General features: G+C 54.4%; 1 protein-coding gene across 2 annotated transcripts in view; it reads left to right on the top strand.

Annotated features, from left to right (window-relative positions):
- The window catches only part of LOC133353920 (glypican-6-like), a 120,792-nt gene that overhangs the window by 74,524 nt on the left and 28,177 nt on the right, over positions 1-18,091 (top strand). For both annotated transcript variants that reach the window (XM_061570429.1, XM_061570430.1), the window contains exon 5: positions 12,657-12,822. In XM_061570429.1, the coding sequence (XP_061426413.1) occupies positions 12,657-12,822 (166 nt within the window). The remainder of the gene's footprint in view (positions 1-12,656; positions 12,823-18,091) is intronic.

Here is an 18,091-nt window from a genome sequence, read left to right on the forward strand (position 1 = left end):
CACGCACACGCACACGCTCACACATGCGCTCACACACGCACACGCTCACACATGCGCTCACACACGCGCACGCACACGCACACGCTCACACATGCGCTCACACACGCGCACGCTCATACACGCGCTCACACACGCGCATGCGAACACGTTTACGCACGCGCTCGGGGAGCGGAGGTGCGGCGGTTAGCGCACCGCGCTATACGAATCCCGCCGAACCCAGAGTCCGATTTCCCTTCATTGCTCAATGGTGGAATAAAATATAAACCGGCCCTCTGTGCTTCCCCTAGGTTGACTCGGCCTCAAATGAGTACCAGGCGCAGTGTGTGAATATCGGCACCGGGGAGACGAAAGCGGCCGGCCTTGGCGTTTGTTGACCACCCATCCCCTTCTGTGCCATGCTGGCCTTAATAGGTGCTCGCTAACAGCACTTACCCCCACAGCTCGCTCAGGCTCTGTGGGGAGATCTCCTTCGTCTCTGTATTCCTGCCGGCTTGTGCGGTCGCGTGCAGGGCGGTGCGCGAATGAATCGCCTTGCTTCAGAAATTATAAAAATTAATTCTCTGGCATCAGCTGAGAATCAAATTACGAACCTTGCCTGCAGATGGCCAGTCTCAGGGCAATTGTCGTCACACAGCATAATTATGGTTAGTTAGGGGCAATCACTGCAGAGGGTTTTTTGTATGTAACTGCTGAAACATTCCTTCTCTCCTTTCCATGATAAAGAGCCGCATGCCGCTTGCGGTCTCAGAGCCGGCGTGCGTGAAACGTCATCAACATTTTCGTTCTTTGTGAGCATCCGTTACAATTTGGGCTGCGAATGAGCGCGTGCGGTGGGGCAGCGACACTCGGCACAGCTGACCCGGATCTCCAGGCAGCGGGTTCTTTGCGGAGGGAATAACTAAAAGCCGTTTTGCTTACGAATGAGTCGATAAGCCGAGCTAACGGTGGTTGCCTACGCGGGGACAAATCCTCGCACTGGCAGAACGAATCCGTATCGCTTGGACGTTCCAGACCCCCACCCCCTCCCCCCTGAACGTTTTTATATCGAAAAGAACTTACAGTGCCCCCCCCCCCCCCCCCCGCTGTGTGGGTGTGCCTCACGGGGCATATCGCATTCGATGTGCTGAGTAGTGCCGGACTAAGCTAGTGCGGGGCCTGTAGCAAATGTTGTATTAAAGGGTCCCTAAATAAAAAAAACACATAAATATAAAAATACAAATGTTTAACTTGCATAGGAAAGTAATTGTATTTTTCCACTTGCTATACAGCCAGATAATACGACAAATCGCTCACCTTAAACACCCAGTTGCTCATAAAAGCCGAAGATGGTATAGTACTATAGTAATAGAGCAAGTGCAGAATCACTGAACCGGAGTTGACAGCTTGAAAGCGTTTAGCGCGGGGCCCTTGAAAGTGCGGAGCCCGTAGTTACTACATGTGTAGCTACTACATATGTAGTAGCTGCACACGTGTGTAGCTACTACACATGTAGTAGCTACACACGTGTCGCTACTACGTGTGTGCGTGGTGGCCTCTGAGTTCGATGTCCTGGCCACGATGCGCGTCGACATCAGCGCCGAGTGCTGTCTGGAACGTGTCCTGGGCCACCCCTACATCAACTCGGCCTCAAGTGTGACCGGTGACTCTCGCGTACGGGGATGGGGGAGGGGAGACCAACCGGCCGAGGTGTGCCGTCACCGCCTCCTCCGTTTTGTCCATCCTGTAGTAGGTGCTCGCTAACATCGCTCGCTGACTCCCAGCGTGGCTCTAGACACCGCAGATGCGTGCGTGCGCGCGGTTCTATATTGGCTGTGAAGGAAAATTGGGCTTTGATTGGGTCTCCGGCAATTCAGCCAATTTATTAAATGAGAGACGCGTGGGCCCGGGCTGGGTAGTGCCGCGTCCATTAACTCCTCCGCCCGACGGGGATTCGATGGACGTGGGTAGAGCCCGTGGCCTCCTCCGCTCTTCCTGTCTCTCGCGATTGCTGCACTCGTAATCGTTTTGTGCCCAGCGTCTCTCGGGTGGTGACAGGCCGGTGTGCAGGCGATGCCCACTGAGGACGACATTGCCTCTGACCAAATCGCCCCGCATGTGCCCATCTCACGGGATGTCCCGCTCAAAGTGGACTTGACCGTGGCGAGGTGGCCGGGAGGTGGCAATGCTTGGGGGGGGGGGGTCACCCCCACCCCTCGTAAGCGTGAGGTCTTCTCCGTGTTCTCCGACGTTCTGCCACATGCCTAACGCTCTTGAGTGGCCTCCCCCAATCGTCGTTGTTGTTGTTTGGTCGGGAGGAGGCTCCACGGCACGTGGCCGTGCGCCGCGCCTCTCGTTGGTTGCACAGCGCTTGTCGGGAACTTTCAGAATCGATCAAAATATCGATGTATACTGGAGGAATCCGATGAGCTGCGAAGCTCTTTTGCACAGGCGCCCACTACAATGCCAACGCGAGGGTTCCTCGGAGCGGAGCGCGTTGCTCACGGAGCGCGAGAAACGCACCCGATAGCATCCCGATCGGTGCTCGTGGCTCTGTGACGTCGTCGTCGTCGTCCTCCGCGGGGAATTCCGCGACGAGCTTCGTCGTCGTCGCGCTCGCTGCTCGTCAGCAGCGCCGCGTCGCTAATCGCCCAACGCCGCACGGCAGGAGGAAGCTGTCGCGTCGCTCGGAGGTGCGGACGAGGCATCCCGTCGCTTCGAGCGCCAATCAACGGCGGGGGCCCGGAACGCGATGCAGATACCACGTGAAAGAAGGCCGAGGTCAAGAGGTCACCTCGACCGAACGCTAGTGACGCCGTCGCCTCCCTCCTCACTTTTCGGGCACCGCTTCTCCTGCCCGGCAGGGAGATCGCCTGAGAACGGCCACTACCAGAATTGCCCCGGATCAAGGATCGCGTTCTACTGAAGGGGGCGGCGGCGTTGTCCGACGCCCGCCGTGGGGCCTTGGGCAGGGCGCACACCGCCGCCAGCCGCCGCGAGGGTCAAGGAACGACAACGGAGCGGCAGCCGCGGGGAACGGAACGCGTCGGAGGGAGGACGCCGGCCCCGAGGAGGTGGGCGCGCGATGAGATCGGCTCGTGCGCAAAGGGCGGATCGTCGTGAGAAGCAGCGGCTTGGGGAAGGAGGCCTTCATCCAGCAGCGGAGAGGTCGGCGGCGGCGACAACGACGGCGAGCCACGTGGCTCGTCGTGCAGAGTTGTCGCTCGCGGCCTTCTGCCAGCGCCCTTCTCTCTTCTCTCTCTCCCAAGCGCGGCACGAGCGGCGTCGCGCGAAGGGGTTAAAGCGTTTGGGATTCACGGGGCGGCTCGGGGACACGAGGAGGCGCGATCCGTTATCGCCGCTGATCGCTCGGCTCGACTCCCCGTGAAGGATAAACCAATTAGAGGGGCCGCCTCCTCTGCCAGCTCGTTAGCGTAACGACCGCGTCTTTAACGGCGTGCACGCCGCGGAGACGGCTCGCTTGCTCGTTCGCTCGCTGCCGCTTGGCGTACGGCTGGGGGGGGGGTACACGCGCGCTCTGTGTGCGCGCTGTGTGTGTGTGTGTGCACGCACTCTGTGTGCACGCTGTGGGTGTGGAGCGGTGGTGTAGCGGTTAACGCCACGCTGCGCTACGAACCCAGCGACCCGAGTTTGATTCCCGCTCACGGCCAACACCGGTGACGATTATCTGAACCGGTCCTGGGCTTCCCCTAGGTCGACTCAGCCTCAAATGAATACCTGGTGCGATGTGTAAACATCGCCACTGGAGAGACAAAGGTGGCCGGGCGTAGTGCTGGCCACCCACCCCCTCGTGTACCGTTCTGACCTTCATAGGTGCTCAATAACACCACTTGGCCCAACAGTGTCAAGGCTACACGGGGATCTTTGTCTGTGTTTATAAAGAACCCAGGAATTTTAATCCTGGCCCAGGCTGACGTCACTGGTGAATGCGACTTGGAGGCGGCCACGTGCCGCCCTCTCGGCGTTCCTGGACTCTCATCTCGCTCTCTCGCCTCCTCCTCCTCCTTGCCATGTGATCGACCAAACGTCCCGACTGCAGGGACCCCCCCTCCTGACGCTCGGCCTTGAGACTCGGCGACGCCCCCCCCCCATCTCCCCCCCCCCTTGGAGCGGCCCGCTCCGTGTTGTTTTACCCCAGCGTCCGAAAACTGCGCTGGGGACGCTTTGCTGCTGCTGCTGCTGTCGTCGTCGTCAGAACGTTGTGAACGTCGCAGTAGTCCACGTGGGTGATCGCGCGATCCCAACTCGCGCCTGCGGCAGACGAGCGGCCGAGCGGGTGCAGATCCAGCGTCATCCAGCCAGTTACCCACACGAGCCTGATCACGTGGGCAAGAGGCAGCGATAATCACCATCAACATCACCACCATCAACACCATCATCACCACCATCACCATCATCACCATCACCACCATCACCACCATCATCACCACTATCACCATCATGACCATCACCACCACCATCACCACCACCATCATCACCACCATCACCATCACCACCATCATCACCATCACCACCATCACCACCACCACCATCATCACCATCACCACCACCACCATCATCATCACCATCACCACCACCACCATCATCACCACCATCACCACCACCATCATCACCATCATCACCATCACCACCACCACTCAGGCGGGTTGCTCGCGCACAGCCGCGCGAGTCATTGCCTCCGGCTGATAGAGATCTGCGCGAGCATTCACTTACACCGCGGGAAATTGCCGCCTGTGAATGTCTCGTTAAATGCCAATGAAGTGCCGCAGCCGCCTCTCCCGTGACAAAGGAATACCTGGCGGTGGAATGTTTGCTTAAGGAGTCGAGCGGGGGGGGGGGGCGCGTGTTGAGTTACGAGAGTGTCTGTGGGGGGGTGGTGGAGGGCTTCCCTCCATCAGTGATGTCCGAGCTGGTCCCAGGCTTCCCTCTCGAGCACCTGGCGCGGTGTGTAAATATCAGCACTGGGGTGACAAAGGCGGCCGGGCGTGGTGTTGGCCACCCACCTCCCCGTGTGCCGTGCCGTGCCGGCCTTCATAGGTGCACAGCACTTGCCCCGACATCCTGCCGAGGCTATGCCGGGTCTCCGTGTCTTTCCCGCCGGCGTGTGTGTGTGAGCATTATGCATGCAGGCGCGCGTGCGCGTGCATGGAATGTTCAAATCCTGTGATCATCGTGAGATGCATAATCATGTCACCGCGAAAATAGATTAATCTTTGCTGAAGGTAATTAATTAAAATTTCACAGGTTGTAATTAATTACAATACGCGTCCCGATTCCGTCTTCGCGATAAGAGAGAGACGGAGGGAGGGAGGGAGGGTGGGGAGACAAATGTTAATTTGGGTCAGGTCCTGCCACTGGGCGCATTGACAGACAGACGAGACGCGCGGCGGAGCAAGAAGACCGCCGTCGAGTGCGAACGCCAGGGAGAATCCTGCAGCAGAGGAATGAAAGCGTGGGGGGCGGGGGGCGGGGGGTGGGGGGGCGGGGGGAGAGAAGGGCGACCCCCTTGACACCTGCACGTAACGCGAACGCATGGAGACCCCCCCCACCCGCACACACGCACGTGCACACACGCACACGCACACAAACATGCTGTTCACGTGCACTTAGATGGGTGGCTATGTTATGGGTAAGTGAGGTGGAAGGACGGTGAGATGGTAGGTAGGTGAGGTGGTGGGTAGGTGAGATGGTAGGTGAGATGGTGGGTAGGTGAGATGGTAGGTGAGATGGTGAGTGAGATGGTGAAATGGTAGGTAGGTGAGGTGGTAGGTAAGTCGGTGAGACGGTAGGTAGGTGAGATGGTAGGTGAGATGGTAGGTAGGTGAGGTGGTGGGTAGGTGAGATGGTAGGTGAGATGGTGGATAGGTGAGATGGTAGGTGAGATGAGATGGTAGGTGAGATGGTAGGTAGGTGAGATGTTAGGCACGTCAGTTGTACATGAAAGGGGTTGGTAAAGGTATGTAGGTGAGAGGGAATGTCCAGGTAGATAAGATCCCCCTGTGAGCCCATTGAGACCTCCATTTGGCAAGACATCTCTTTCGCAGTGGGAACCAGGCAGGGAACGATGCTGGAACACATCCAAGCACGGCGGCACAGGATATAAATCCGATGCAAGAAAATTGAAAATCAGCAAGCATGACAAAAATACGCACCCCAGGGTGAATGAAACGGGAATGTGGATAGCGCAAGGCTAGAAATTGTCCACGTTGTAGACAAATGCTTTTGAACGCCTCCAAAGCGATGTCGCGTCTTCGCGATCCGTGGCGTGGCAGAGCGAAGAGAAAATAAATCTCGATTTTTATTTTAAACAGCGCCGCAGAGGAATTGCTGGCTGTCCCGACGAGTGAGCGATTGAGCGAGCCACGGTGAGGATGGAATCGGCGTTAGGTGCTAATGGCTTCTGCTGCCAATAGTGAGGGGTTCATTAGCAGCGGGGTTCACCCGGCGTTTGATGTGACCCGGCGTGGCTCCTCCGTGTAGCACGCCACCCACCACCCACCACCCACCACCCGCTACCCGCCACCCACCACCCACAACCCACAACCCACCATCCACAACCCACCACCCACCACCCGCCACCCACCACCCACAAACCACAACCCACACCCACAACTCACCACCCACCACCCACCACCCACAACCCACCACCCACCACCCACAACCCACCACCCACCACCCACAACCCACCACCCACCACCCACAACCCACCACCCACAACCCACCACCCACCACCCACAACCCACAACCCACACCCACAACTCACCACCCACCACCCACCACCCACAACCCACCACCCACCACCCACAACCCACCACCCACCACCCACAACCCAACACCATCTCATCCATCCAAGCGGTCTGTGCCGCTCTCTGATCACCAGTGAATACCAATTTGCTGCCACGAGTAGCGAGCGGCTGCGTAGAGCGGTGGTGTGGCGGTGAGCGCCACTGCGCTACGAACCCGGCGGCCCGAATTCGGTTCCCGCTCATGGTCAACGCCGGTGACGATTATCTTGAACCGGTCCTGGGCCTCCCCTCGGTCTACTCGGCCTCAAATGAGTACCTGGTGCCGCGTGTAAAGATATCGCCACTCGGGAGGACCAAGTTGGCCAGGCGTGGTGCTGGCCACCCACCCCCTCGTGTGCCGCGCCGGCCTTCATAGGTGCTGCTCGCTAACAGCACTTGCCCCGGCAGTCGAGTGTTCGCCGACCTTAGTCGACCTTCGCTGACCTTCGCGCCGCGTGGTTATGTCGCGGGGCCAGGGGCTGTTGATGTATTTCCTAAAAGTTGCGGCAGAGTTTATAACAATCGTTTCCTCTATTATTTTTAGTCGCCATCAGCACCAAACCATTAGAAGTAAATGTTGGCACAGGTGCACGTGTTCAAGGCAGGATGTAATTGCTATTTCCTGCGGGTAAGCAACTGTGTTTTATATACGCAACAGAGGCAAAGATCCCCCGTATAGCTTGAATAGGCTGTTGGGGAAAGTTCTGTTCGCGAATGGCACCTATGAAGGCTTGGCACGGCACACGAGGGGGTGGATTGCCAGCACCACACCCGGCCGCCTTTGTCTTCCTCGTGGCGATGTTTAAACACCGCACCAGGTACTCATTTGAGGCTGAGTCGACCTAGGGGAGGCCCAAAACCGGTTCAATTATTCGTCACCGGTGTTGGCCGTGAGCGGGAACCGATCTCTGGTCGCCGGGTTCGTAGCGCAGCGTGCTAATGGCTACACGAGCGCTATACCTACACACGCACTCACGCTCGTTTGTAGAAAGGTACAGGCGCGGCCCTGCAATTTCGTGCTCACGTCACTGCCGGCAGAAGGGGTCTCCGCGAGAGGCAGCTCTCGAGGGCCGCTGTCGAGAGGGACTTTTGCTTTTTATTTGCCGATGCTGCCGCCGCCGCCGCTGCGTTGGCAGCGGTGCTCAAAGCTCAGTGAAGAAGAAAATAAAAAAGCAGTCGTCACATTCGCCGGCAACAACAACAACAACACTGCGTGGCCTGGAGAGGAGGAGGAGGAGGAGAGGAGGAAACACTTTGTGATGGTTGACGCTTCGGGGGCCCTTCTTCAGAGCGCACAGAGAGGCCGTGGGGAGGCGGTGTTCACGTCACACCGTAGGGGGGCCTGATGAGCATTTGCACAAATGTTTTCTGATGACCAGTTTTGAAATTGTTCAGATGAGTAGCTACCTTAAAGTATCGATTGAGTGTCGCCGATGAACAGAATCTTGTTAAAAGTAAAATGATAAAGCGTGGCTGGCATTGAGTCGTGGGAAGGTTTATTTGCGTGGGGTCAAGGCACAATCCACTCGGCAATGCATTCCAGGGCCCTGTTACGACAGAGGGTGTTTTGGCCTACTCTTCCACATTGGCAAGTCTTCCTGGAAGAGGAGGGAGTGCCCACACTCGACCTCACCACGCACGGCCTGCTCTGGTCGACTAGCCGTGGTGTACACATCACGACAAGGACATCGCTGGTGGTAATGTCTGGCTGGTTGGCACAAAGGTCAGAGTGCTGATTGGGAAAGTTATCAATTCAAATTCGGGTCAGGGGGTCAACTCCAACCCACCATCATTTTCATCATCATCTGTAGGGTACATCAAATGTGTTTAATTTTTTTGGAGAGACTCACCCTAACCATTCGGAATATGGAATTCCCAAGACTGGCGCAGAGTCATCAACGGAGATGAATTGGTGCCAAATTTCGATTTGCTCCCAGGAGGCACTTTGACTCTTGGCTTGACGAGCAATATAAATGGCAAGAGTAACACATTATTATTATTGTTGTTGTTGACTCATTCTTGTTGTCTCATGCCTGTCTCTCATCGCTTGCGACAAAATGCCCACAGTGTTAAATACATGCTGGAAGTAGCAGTACGGGAGTGCATGTGTGTAGCGGTTAGCGCCACGCTGCGCTACGAACCCGGCGACCCAAGTTCGATTCCCGCTCACGGCCAACACCGGCGGCGATTATCTGAACCGGTCATGGACCGCCCCTAGGTCGACTCAGCCTCAAGTGAGCACTTGGTGCGGCATGTAAATGTCGCCATTGGGGAGACAAAGGCGGCCGGGCGTGGTGCTGGCCACCCACCTCCTCGTGTGCCGTGCCAGCGTTGATAGGTGCTCGCTAACAGCACTTGTCCCAAAAGTATGTTAAGGCTACACGGGGCATCTTTGTATATAAGCAGCAGTGACTGCCAATAGTCCTTTGCTTGGATGACTCTTCGCTGTGGACACACGCTCTAGAATTACCGAGGCGTTCCTGAGACCAGGCCGCGCGTCATTATAGTGAAAACATTGAGAAACCTGAACAAACATTAATGCACACTCGCAGTCCGCTGTGTTGGACTCGTATCTGAACCGCGGGACTCCCGTTGGCACTGGAGGGGCAGCAGGATGTGTGGCGGGCCCGATGGGCCGGCCCCGGCTGCAGCCTCCACATTCGCAATCCTCCCTCCCCACCCTCCACGCCGCCCAGGGCGGCTGATTGAGCGGCGCACGGCTCAACAACATCGATATCCTGTGCCCTATCTTCTGGACCAAACCCCTCCAAAATACCAAACAACCTCAAGTAATAATAATAAAAATAAATTACAATAATAATAACAAACAAAGAAAATGCATTCTTATTTTTCCCCGGGCGGGTTTCCTGCTTGATTGTGTGTTGAGCCTCCTTCGCACCGTACGTAGCCAACCGTGCTAATTGGAGGCGTGGGGGAAGGACAACAAAATAAAACACGAAAAGCAGTTATAAGATCGAAAAGTGTTCCAGACGTCTGTAGAAGCGCATCTGAAAGCGCCGTGCCGCGCGATGCGGCGTGACCGCCGCTGCGAGGGTGACCGGAGTTCGCGTGGTGGTTGATGCTCCTTGACGAAATCGTCGAGGCGTTGCGGTTCATTTGTGGCGAGCACTCGGTGTGCATTGAGCGAGACCTCACGAGCGGCAGGTGCGAGGGCATTTGCGGACGGATCGTCAAAGCGAACAAAGAGGTAGGGGAGGAAAAAACTAAAACGGATCTTGGGAGTGAAGCCGAGTCTCGGGTGCCAGACGGTGCGGGCCCAGCGACTGGGGCGTGCGCCCGGCCGTGGGCTTTGGTGCGGCATTAGAATAATCAGCTGCCAAGCCCCAAAGGGAGGTCGCTATTGCAATCGAGACCAAAAGTGTAAGAAAAAAAAGGTTAAAAAAAATCTGCTCATCTCCGCTTTCCTAGAAGCTTTCTGCGCAGCCAACCTTTTCCGCCGACTCCCAGAAGGAAAGAGAAAAAATATATAAATTATCGCCGTCGTGAAACCGACATTCCCTCTTCCCTTGGACTCAGGGGAGCGCCGCGCGTCGTCGATTTCACGCTCGCGACGCTTCGGGGCTCGCAAGATTGGTGCCTTTACCACGTCGCCGGAGCAAATATCGGAACCTATTTTATATCATTTTGTTATCGTCACGACCACCGTACGTGTATTTTATCGTAAAGCGTGTCGCTGCACAGCTGCTGATGAACGCTGGGTCTGTTTTTGTATTTCAAGTGGACTTGGCAGTCAGGGGCACTTGTGCATGTGAGGTGTGCCAATGGTGTTTTTTTTTACACACTTTTGTTCGGTTCATCAGCATGCCCCCGCGAGTGTGCGTGCCTCTGCGCGTGCGTGTGCATGCGTGCGTGAGCAAATGTGTGGGTGCGTGCGCTTCTGCCAGTCGTCTCGGCCCGTTAACCCATAACACTCGAGGTTGTTCCGTGACCTACCAGCGAGAGAGTGCACCTAGCCTGGCACAAACGCTGTTGGGTCATAACCATCACTTGGCGGTGAATGCCGGCTGTTGTTGTGTGTGTGCGTGCGTGTGGTGAGCGGCGGCACGCTAGTTACTGCGCGCCCGCGCTATGAACCCGGCAAACTTGGTGTGATTCCCAGCCATGAATAACACAAAGTAGTGGCTGGTGTCAGATACTCATCCTGAGTCTAGTCGGCCCTCAACGAGTACCTGGTGCGGTGTGCGGATCCTAGCCTACAAATGTCTGGCAGTCCACCAGCGTTGGTTCAAGCAAGCCTCACTGCTCGGGGGAGACGCGGGATGTCACAACCGGTCTTGGGGTTTGCTTGTGTCCATCGGATGCTGGTGAAATGATAGGCTCCCAGAAGGGTCGTGTGTTTGACAGGATGTGTAGAGAAACACTTTTATGTTTCACGTGAAGGCGGCAGTATTTGTCCACTTATTCCTTTTGTAACACCCCATGCTTGTGTGCCGCGGTGGCTAGGAGATGTTAACTACCTCGTCGGGTGTACAGGAGGTCATGGGTTCGATCCCCACCCTGACACCTGCTGCTGCTGTGTATTTGGAGTTTGCATGTTCTCTCCGTGGTCACGTGGATTTTTCTCCGTTTTTTTCCTCCACGTTTTATAAACATGCGTTTAGAATTCAGAGTATTTGGCTGCTATACATTTCCACATGATAAGCCACTTCGTAAAGCTATCATCTGTGGTAGCCAGGTCGCTTCTGGACAAGCGCTACATAGCTCAGTGGGCCTTACCTGGTAAAATAGAAAATAGTTTAGTTTTAGTTTGAATAGTTCTCAAGTAAATGCTCACAGGCAGGGTTTGCCCATACTGTCTCTACGACTACACTGGTATCTTTGTTTTCAGTTATCTGCAGAGGAAAATGAAGTAATTGACAGGAAGGCGGTTGTGGTCTTTATCTTCCAATGGCAATTGTGCAAACAAAAGTGAGAAAAGGAAAACAGCAGAGTTGTGTTTTCTTTTTATGTGGGCTGCTATGGTGCCCGGACACAGAGAGTGTGAGAGAGAGAGAGAGAGACCTGCTCCTATTGAGAATAAATCTGTCACACATTCTTGAAAGTCCACTTCACAGCACACTGAGTGCTCTGGTAAATTCCTGCGTGTGAGGCGCTATTAAAGCGGCTATCAAAACAGGCGCTCTTTAAGGTTCACACACGCTGCAGCGCCCTTGCTGACGGCACCGTGCCGTGAGAAATCTCCATCGGGAACTCGCCCAGAAATCGGCATTTACATCAACTCCAGCGGAGTTCCTCAGGAACCGTCGGCGGCTTGTGCTCGACGCGCATGCCTGTTCTGTGTTGTTGTTGTTGTGGTTGTTGTTGTTGTTGTTGTCGCGCGCGGGCGCTCTGGAAGATGACATCGCGGAGTGCGGCGGGTATATCGAGCGGCGAAACCGCTTCACGCGCGCGTCCCAGGTGAACCGTCCGCACCGCACGGCCGTGAGGGACTGCGGCGGTTGGCGGTGGCCTTCGTCCGGCAGTCGGACCGATTACGGACGACGGCCGTCGCTCACCGTGCTGCCACGGTGCGCCGGTCCGCGCACTTGACTTGCGGTGCACAGGCCCCACCGGGTTCGATATCCCCGCGTTGCAGACGAAGCAACGGTGCCGGCTTCCTGAGCTCCCCCCCCATGTGTGCCGACGCCGATCGGCCGGTCACGTGCGGCGGGCTAAGTGCCGGTAACTCCCAGCCGCTTCCAAGACGTCCTGTCCGGCGCGAAATAATTGGCCCAAAACAACGCATGGGAGAGAGAGTAGGTGCTCTCTGGAACTCCTTCTGGTTGTAGGCGCCTTGCGCCGGCAGTGGGCTGAGCGGGAAATTGCGGGGACGCGCCTTGACCCCTGTCTCGCGCGGGCGTGTGTGTCGCACAGGTGTCTCTGTCCTCGGAGTGCGTCCGAGCCCTCACCAAGATGTGGTTCTGCCCCTACTGCCGCGGGGCGCCGCAGCTCAAGCCCTGCCGCAACTACTGCCTCAACGTCATGAAGGGCTGCCTCGCCAACCAGGCCGACCTCAACGTCGAGTGGAACAACTTCATCGGTGGGTTGGCTCTGCGTACGCCCGCCTGCTCGCCCGCTCGCTCGCTCGCTCACTCGCTCACGCACACTCACCCTCTCCCTTGCCCACCCCACTCACATGCTGGCCCACTCTCTCACCCGTTGAGTGTCTCCCTCGATTATTAAAGTTGCACCTTCTCTCTGTCGCTCACCCCACTTCTTTACTCGCTCGCCCACCCCCTCGCCCACTCACCCACCCACCCCCTCACCCCCTCGCCCACTCTCTCTGTCTCCCTCTCCTGCTCACTCATCCTCGACACGGCGGATGCCTGGTCTGGACCCAGGAGAGGGTGCGTGAGGGCCCTTTAAAGAAGAAATATAGGTCGCAAATTCTTCAGTGGCTTTTCTTTGCACATCTCTTAGAATAATATTCTTTACGCTTGATGTTATTTCAAATAACCCCTGAGCGAGGGAGAAAGAAAAACAACATTCAGAAGAGCGGTATAAAAAATAAATCCCTGTTTATTATGTGCTGACATATGTGCACATGCTTTTATAGTGTGTCTGTTTAACAATCACAGAAAAGACCACTCACAGCGGACTGCTGCTGTCTGGAATGTTGTCGTTTGTATTGATTTTGAAATCCTATTGCTTTTCTTTTTACAAAATGCCTTTCAGCGTGGAGTTTTTTTTTAAACAGAGTTGCATTCTGGTGACAGGAGCAGAATTTTAATTATTTCCTAAGCGCTGGAAGAGCGAGTGAGCGAACATTGTCGCACCAAGACGCTCGCGCCGCACGCACCGCTGCCGTGCTGCCCGCGTTGCGTTCGTTGAGTGGAGTAGCAAAGCGCAGCGGAAGTGTTCAGAAGGGCAGCATCGCAAACAAATACAAATGCGGAGTGTTTCAAATAAATGTGAACACTTCCGAGAATTTGCAACAATACCACAAGAAACGTCCCTGCAGGCAATGGAGACCACCTGGAGTAGATGCCAGGCACGTGTTGACATTCAAGGCGAACGAGTGGACACCCTTTGACTTTTTGAAGATATTAACATACATTGGTTATCACGTTACCGTGTAGTATTATCCGTTCTTTTCCCATTAAAAACGATAGTCCCATATAAGTGTTAACATTTTTTAAGCACCCTGAAAATTCTCCCGCGGCGTGGTGAACGTGCCGCTGATGCAGAGCCAGGCGACTCGCTGCCCTGGGTAGGAGGACGGATCGAGGTCAGAGCTCTTCCCTAGTCCATCACCTCTGAGATCGATCGATTTAGTACCGAGTTCCCTTATCGGCCATCTCCTCTAGTCCATCGTCTCTCTCTCTCTGAGATCGATCGATTTAGCACCGACTTGTCTTTGGGCTAGTGACGTTTGTGCCGATTCATCGATTATATGCCGAGTCTTTGATCTCGCAGTACACACTTCGAATCGTATTAAGAGTCGATGTGTTGTTCTAGTGCGATCTTGACAATGTGCGGTAGCATCCTCTCGTCAACCCATTGCTGAGTGATGGCCTCCTCCCTATGCCGTGTTTGATCATGGGGGATGTTTGACCATACTTCACCACGCTGGGCAGTGTAAGGTTGATGACGAGTAGGGCCCAGGACCAGGTCAGAGATCATTGCTCCGTGGGGCAGGGAATCAAATTCGGGTCCCAGGGTTCACAACGCAGCGTGCTAATCGCCGTGCCACCGCTCCTCCCGCGTAGATGAGTACATGCCGTATAGAATGGGTTTACATGAGCAGCGGCGATCGGCCGTTACGTTCACCGCAGTGTAAATAATCACCGTGATCTTGAAATCGAATCAAGAGGCTGACTAGTGACATTGTTTTCAAATTTCCGGTGGTCGTCCCACGGAAATGTTTGCCACCATTACAGTGCAGTACAGTCCAGGTGTGTCCTTCGATTTACGAAAGGGATGGGTTCCTCAAATAGACGCTTAAAACAGCATGCGTCCCCTCAAGATCTCGAACATCTGGGGATGATGCAGATCTTCTCTGCATTCCCAGTTCGAGGCTTTGGTCTATGGGTCACCGAGATTTTTCCCCATGTAGCCCAAGGCTACGAAACGCTCTTCCATGAGATATCAGGAACTCTGTGGACATTTAAAACATGTGTCTTAAAACCGATTTATACGCTTCCGCCTATTAAACTTTTAGGTAAATTAGTAAATGGATTATAATGTAATTATGTTTATGCTGAGCGTCTGCTGTGTCCTGTGCAGCACTTTGAGATCCTTGATGAAAAGCACTAAATAAATTATTATAATTTCGTAAATCGGAATAGATTTTCCCACGAATCCTAAACATTAGGGATGCGTTTCGGACAGTCATTCCAACTCTACCGCCGACCGAAAAATATACACCACCTATATCACTTAACGCAGTACAAAAATAATCGTTAAAAAATATAGATATTCAAACTACTGAATTATATAAATTATGAATGAAATATGGCGCAAGATAATTGAAATAGTATGTTTCGGCATTTAACGCTGGACCGGGGTTTTTCCGTAACAGCGCCTCCGAATGTTGCCTGGCATGTTGATGGCAGGGAATGTGGTGGCGCCGCAGTGGTGGCGGTGGTGGTGCCGGTGGTGAGAATTATTGTCGGTCCTGGGCAGGAGGTGAGCTGTGTTGGGTAAGGGTCAATCGTGCAACGATGACGTTGAGGGAGCTGCGGCGAGCTTAGACGTAATCCTCATGGACAGCAGCCCAGAGGCGTCTTATAACAATGCAGATGCACGCACGTGAATATTCGAACAAAACAAAGGCCAAGGTCCCCCACGCAGCCTCGACAATCTATTTTGGGGCAAGTGCTGTTGCCGAAGACCTAACGAAGGCCGGCACAGCGCTCGAAGGGTTGGCGCGGACAGCACCAATCAAACTGGGCCCGCCGTGGTGCGCTAACCACCATGCCACCACTCCTCCCCACGTACAAAGATCCCCGGTGTAGGCTTCATAGACTTTTGAGGCAAGTGCTGTTAGCGAGTTGCACTTAAGAAGGCCGGGCGCGGGTACACGAGGGGTGTGGGTGGCCAGCACTACGCGCGGGTGCCTTAACGCTCGCACGCAACACGCACGTATTGTTCACAGCTCCTCGCACACATTTTCAGAGGCGCTACACAAACTGGACGCAATGCGCGAGCAGACATGAGGAACACTGCATATCCGCGTCATTGGCCGGGAAAAAATAACTCTTCTGTGCGGCTCACATTGCCGGGGCGTCTCAGTGTGAGCTCCGTGACTCATCATCATCATCATCATCCCGCCCCGGAGCGACGCAGTGCACTTGGGGATTTTTGCAATTTTTACGCCGCTGTTATGAAAATTATTTGTTGAATGTTTTCGCTTCTCTCTGTCCCAGGCCTTGTGTCTCCGACATCACGCGCTCTCGATTTAGGGGGGGGGGGGGAGGATGCATGATACATTCCGTTTGCCTTGACTCTCTTCATTCGGCAGTAAAAGTATTGTTCATTATTGTAGCGTATATTGTATTCACACACATGAAGAAAAAAAAAACACCCCAAAACCGATAATTGCTCTCTGCTCCAGCCACAGAACCATATGCGTGCATGGTTGTAAAGATAGCGCTCATTATTTTAAATATAACACTCATTCAAGATAGTCCTTATCATAATTGCTCAGGGTTTGTACAAGAACGCATGTGTGAGTGTGTTTCTATGTTTGGGGAGCAGTTACCACGCTCTGCTACGAACCCGGTTCCCCGAGTTCCATTCCCGCTCACGGCGGCCAACAGCAGTGACGATTATCTGAGCTGGTCGTGGACCTCCGCTAGGTTGACTCAGCCGCAAATGAGTACCTGCCAATAGGGCCAACGTGTACACGTCGCAAACGTCCCTTCCACCAACAGTCTGTTAAGGTTGTACTAAAAACAAAACTGAGTGAGCTTTGCGTGCTCTTTGCATGCTCTTTGTCGGCTTTAGTATCACACTGCACAAGAGGCAAATTGCTTGGTTCACCGATGATGTGGGTGTCATTTATGTGGAGCATGTTTATGACGAGACTTTGGAGCGACGCAGGACTTTCGGCCAGACCCCTGCCCCGCGAGTGAAAGTTTTCAGGATCCAACATTTGGACATTGGTGGCTTTCGTGTTTTTCCCCAGTCGTAAAGTACAGTGTGAACTCTGTCCACGTGACCCGGTGGGAGATGATCTCGAACAAAGAGGACGAGAAGAAGCCTCGAGGCTTGGTGTGAGCCTGGAGAGAGAGGCACAAAGATGTGACTGGGCCCCATCATCTCTCATAGAAGATATTCTTAGGTTTTTTCGGTAAAGTCACGTAGGTAAAAATAAAATAAAAAAAAGTAAAATAAAAAAATAGAAGATGTGGCAACGAGTCACTGAACAAAGACGGTCACCGCATCGCGCGCTTCTGCGGCCGTCTGGAACGCTCTTCCTTCCGATATTAGGAAGCCACTGGAGCTATGCACTTTTAATTATAAATTGAAAACTCTTTTCTTTACACCTGCTTTTAGTGTTTAGTTAATTCTCCTTCCCTCGCACCTATTAGTCGTGAGCGGAACTCGGGTCGCCGGGTTTGTAGCGCAGTGTGCTAACAGCTACACTGCCACTTCCCCCGCTCCAACAAAGATAAAGATCCCCCATATAGCCTTAACAGCCTGTTGGGGCAAGTGCTGTTAGCGAGCACCTATGAAGGCCGGGCACGGCTCACGAGGGGGTGGGCCGTGAACACCACGCCTGGCCGCCTTTGTCTCCCCAGTGGCGATGTTTACACACCGCACCAGGTACTCATTTGAGGCCGAGTCGACCTAGGGGAGGCCCAGGACCGGTTCAGATAATCGTAACTGCCGTTGGCCGTGAGCGGGACTCAAACTCAGGTGGACGGGTTCGTAGCGCAAGTGAGCTGACCGCTACACTCTCCCGCCGCCCCTTGCTGTAACGCGCTGTAACGCACAGGCACGCACACACACACCTCACGAGAACACGATGCTTTGTTAAAATTAATGAGCTAAGCTGAGATTTGTTAACACATGAACGGCCCGATGGGTCTTACGGAAAAATTAGTTAAGCTTAACCTATTTTTTTTGGGGGGGGGGAGGGGGGGATTGTGCGTTCGTTGAGTGCAAATGTAATGAGCAGTTGCGATTACAGAGGTACATGTTTTAGGTATTCAACAGCTGCCGTCTGCAGGATCAGAGGAATGTTTAGCCTCCCGAGAACGACTGGAATATATTTATTCTGCCGATTGAAGCTCGGTCGTTTTACCAACTAGGCCCATCTCGTTTTAAACGTCCGTCCGATGCGCAGCACTCGCCGCAACATA

The sequence above is a fragment of the Lethenteron reissneri genome, chromosome 45, assembly GCF_015708825.2.
Source record: "Lethenteron reissneri isolate LAM-NWPU_2019-01 chromosome 45, ASM1570882v1, whole genome shotgun sequence".
In the NCBI taxonomy this organism is placed as follows: domain Eukaryota; kingdom Metazoa; phylum Chordata; class Hyperoartia; order Petromyzontiformes; family Petromyzontidae; genus Lethenteron; species Lethenteron reissneri.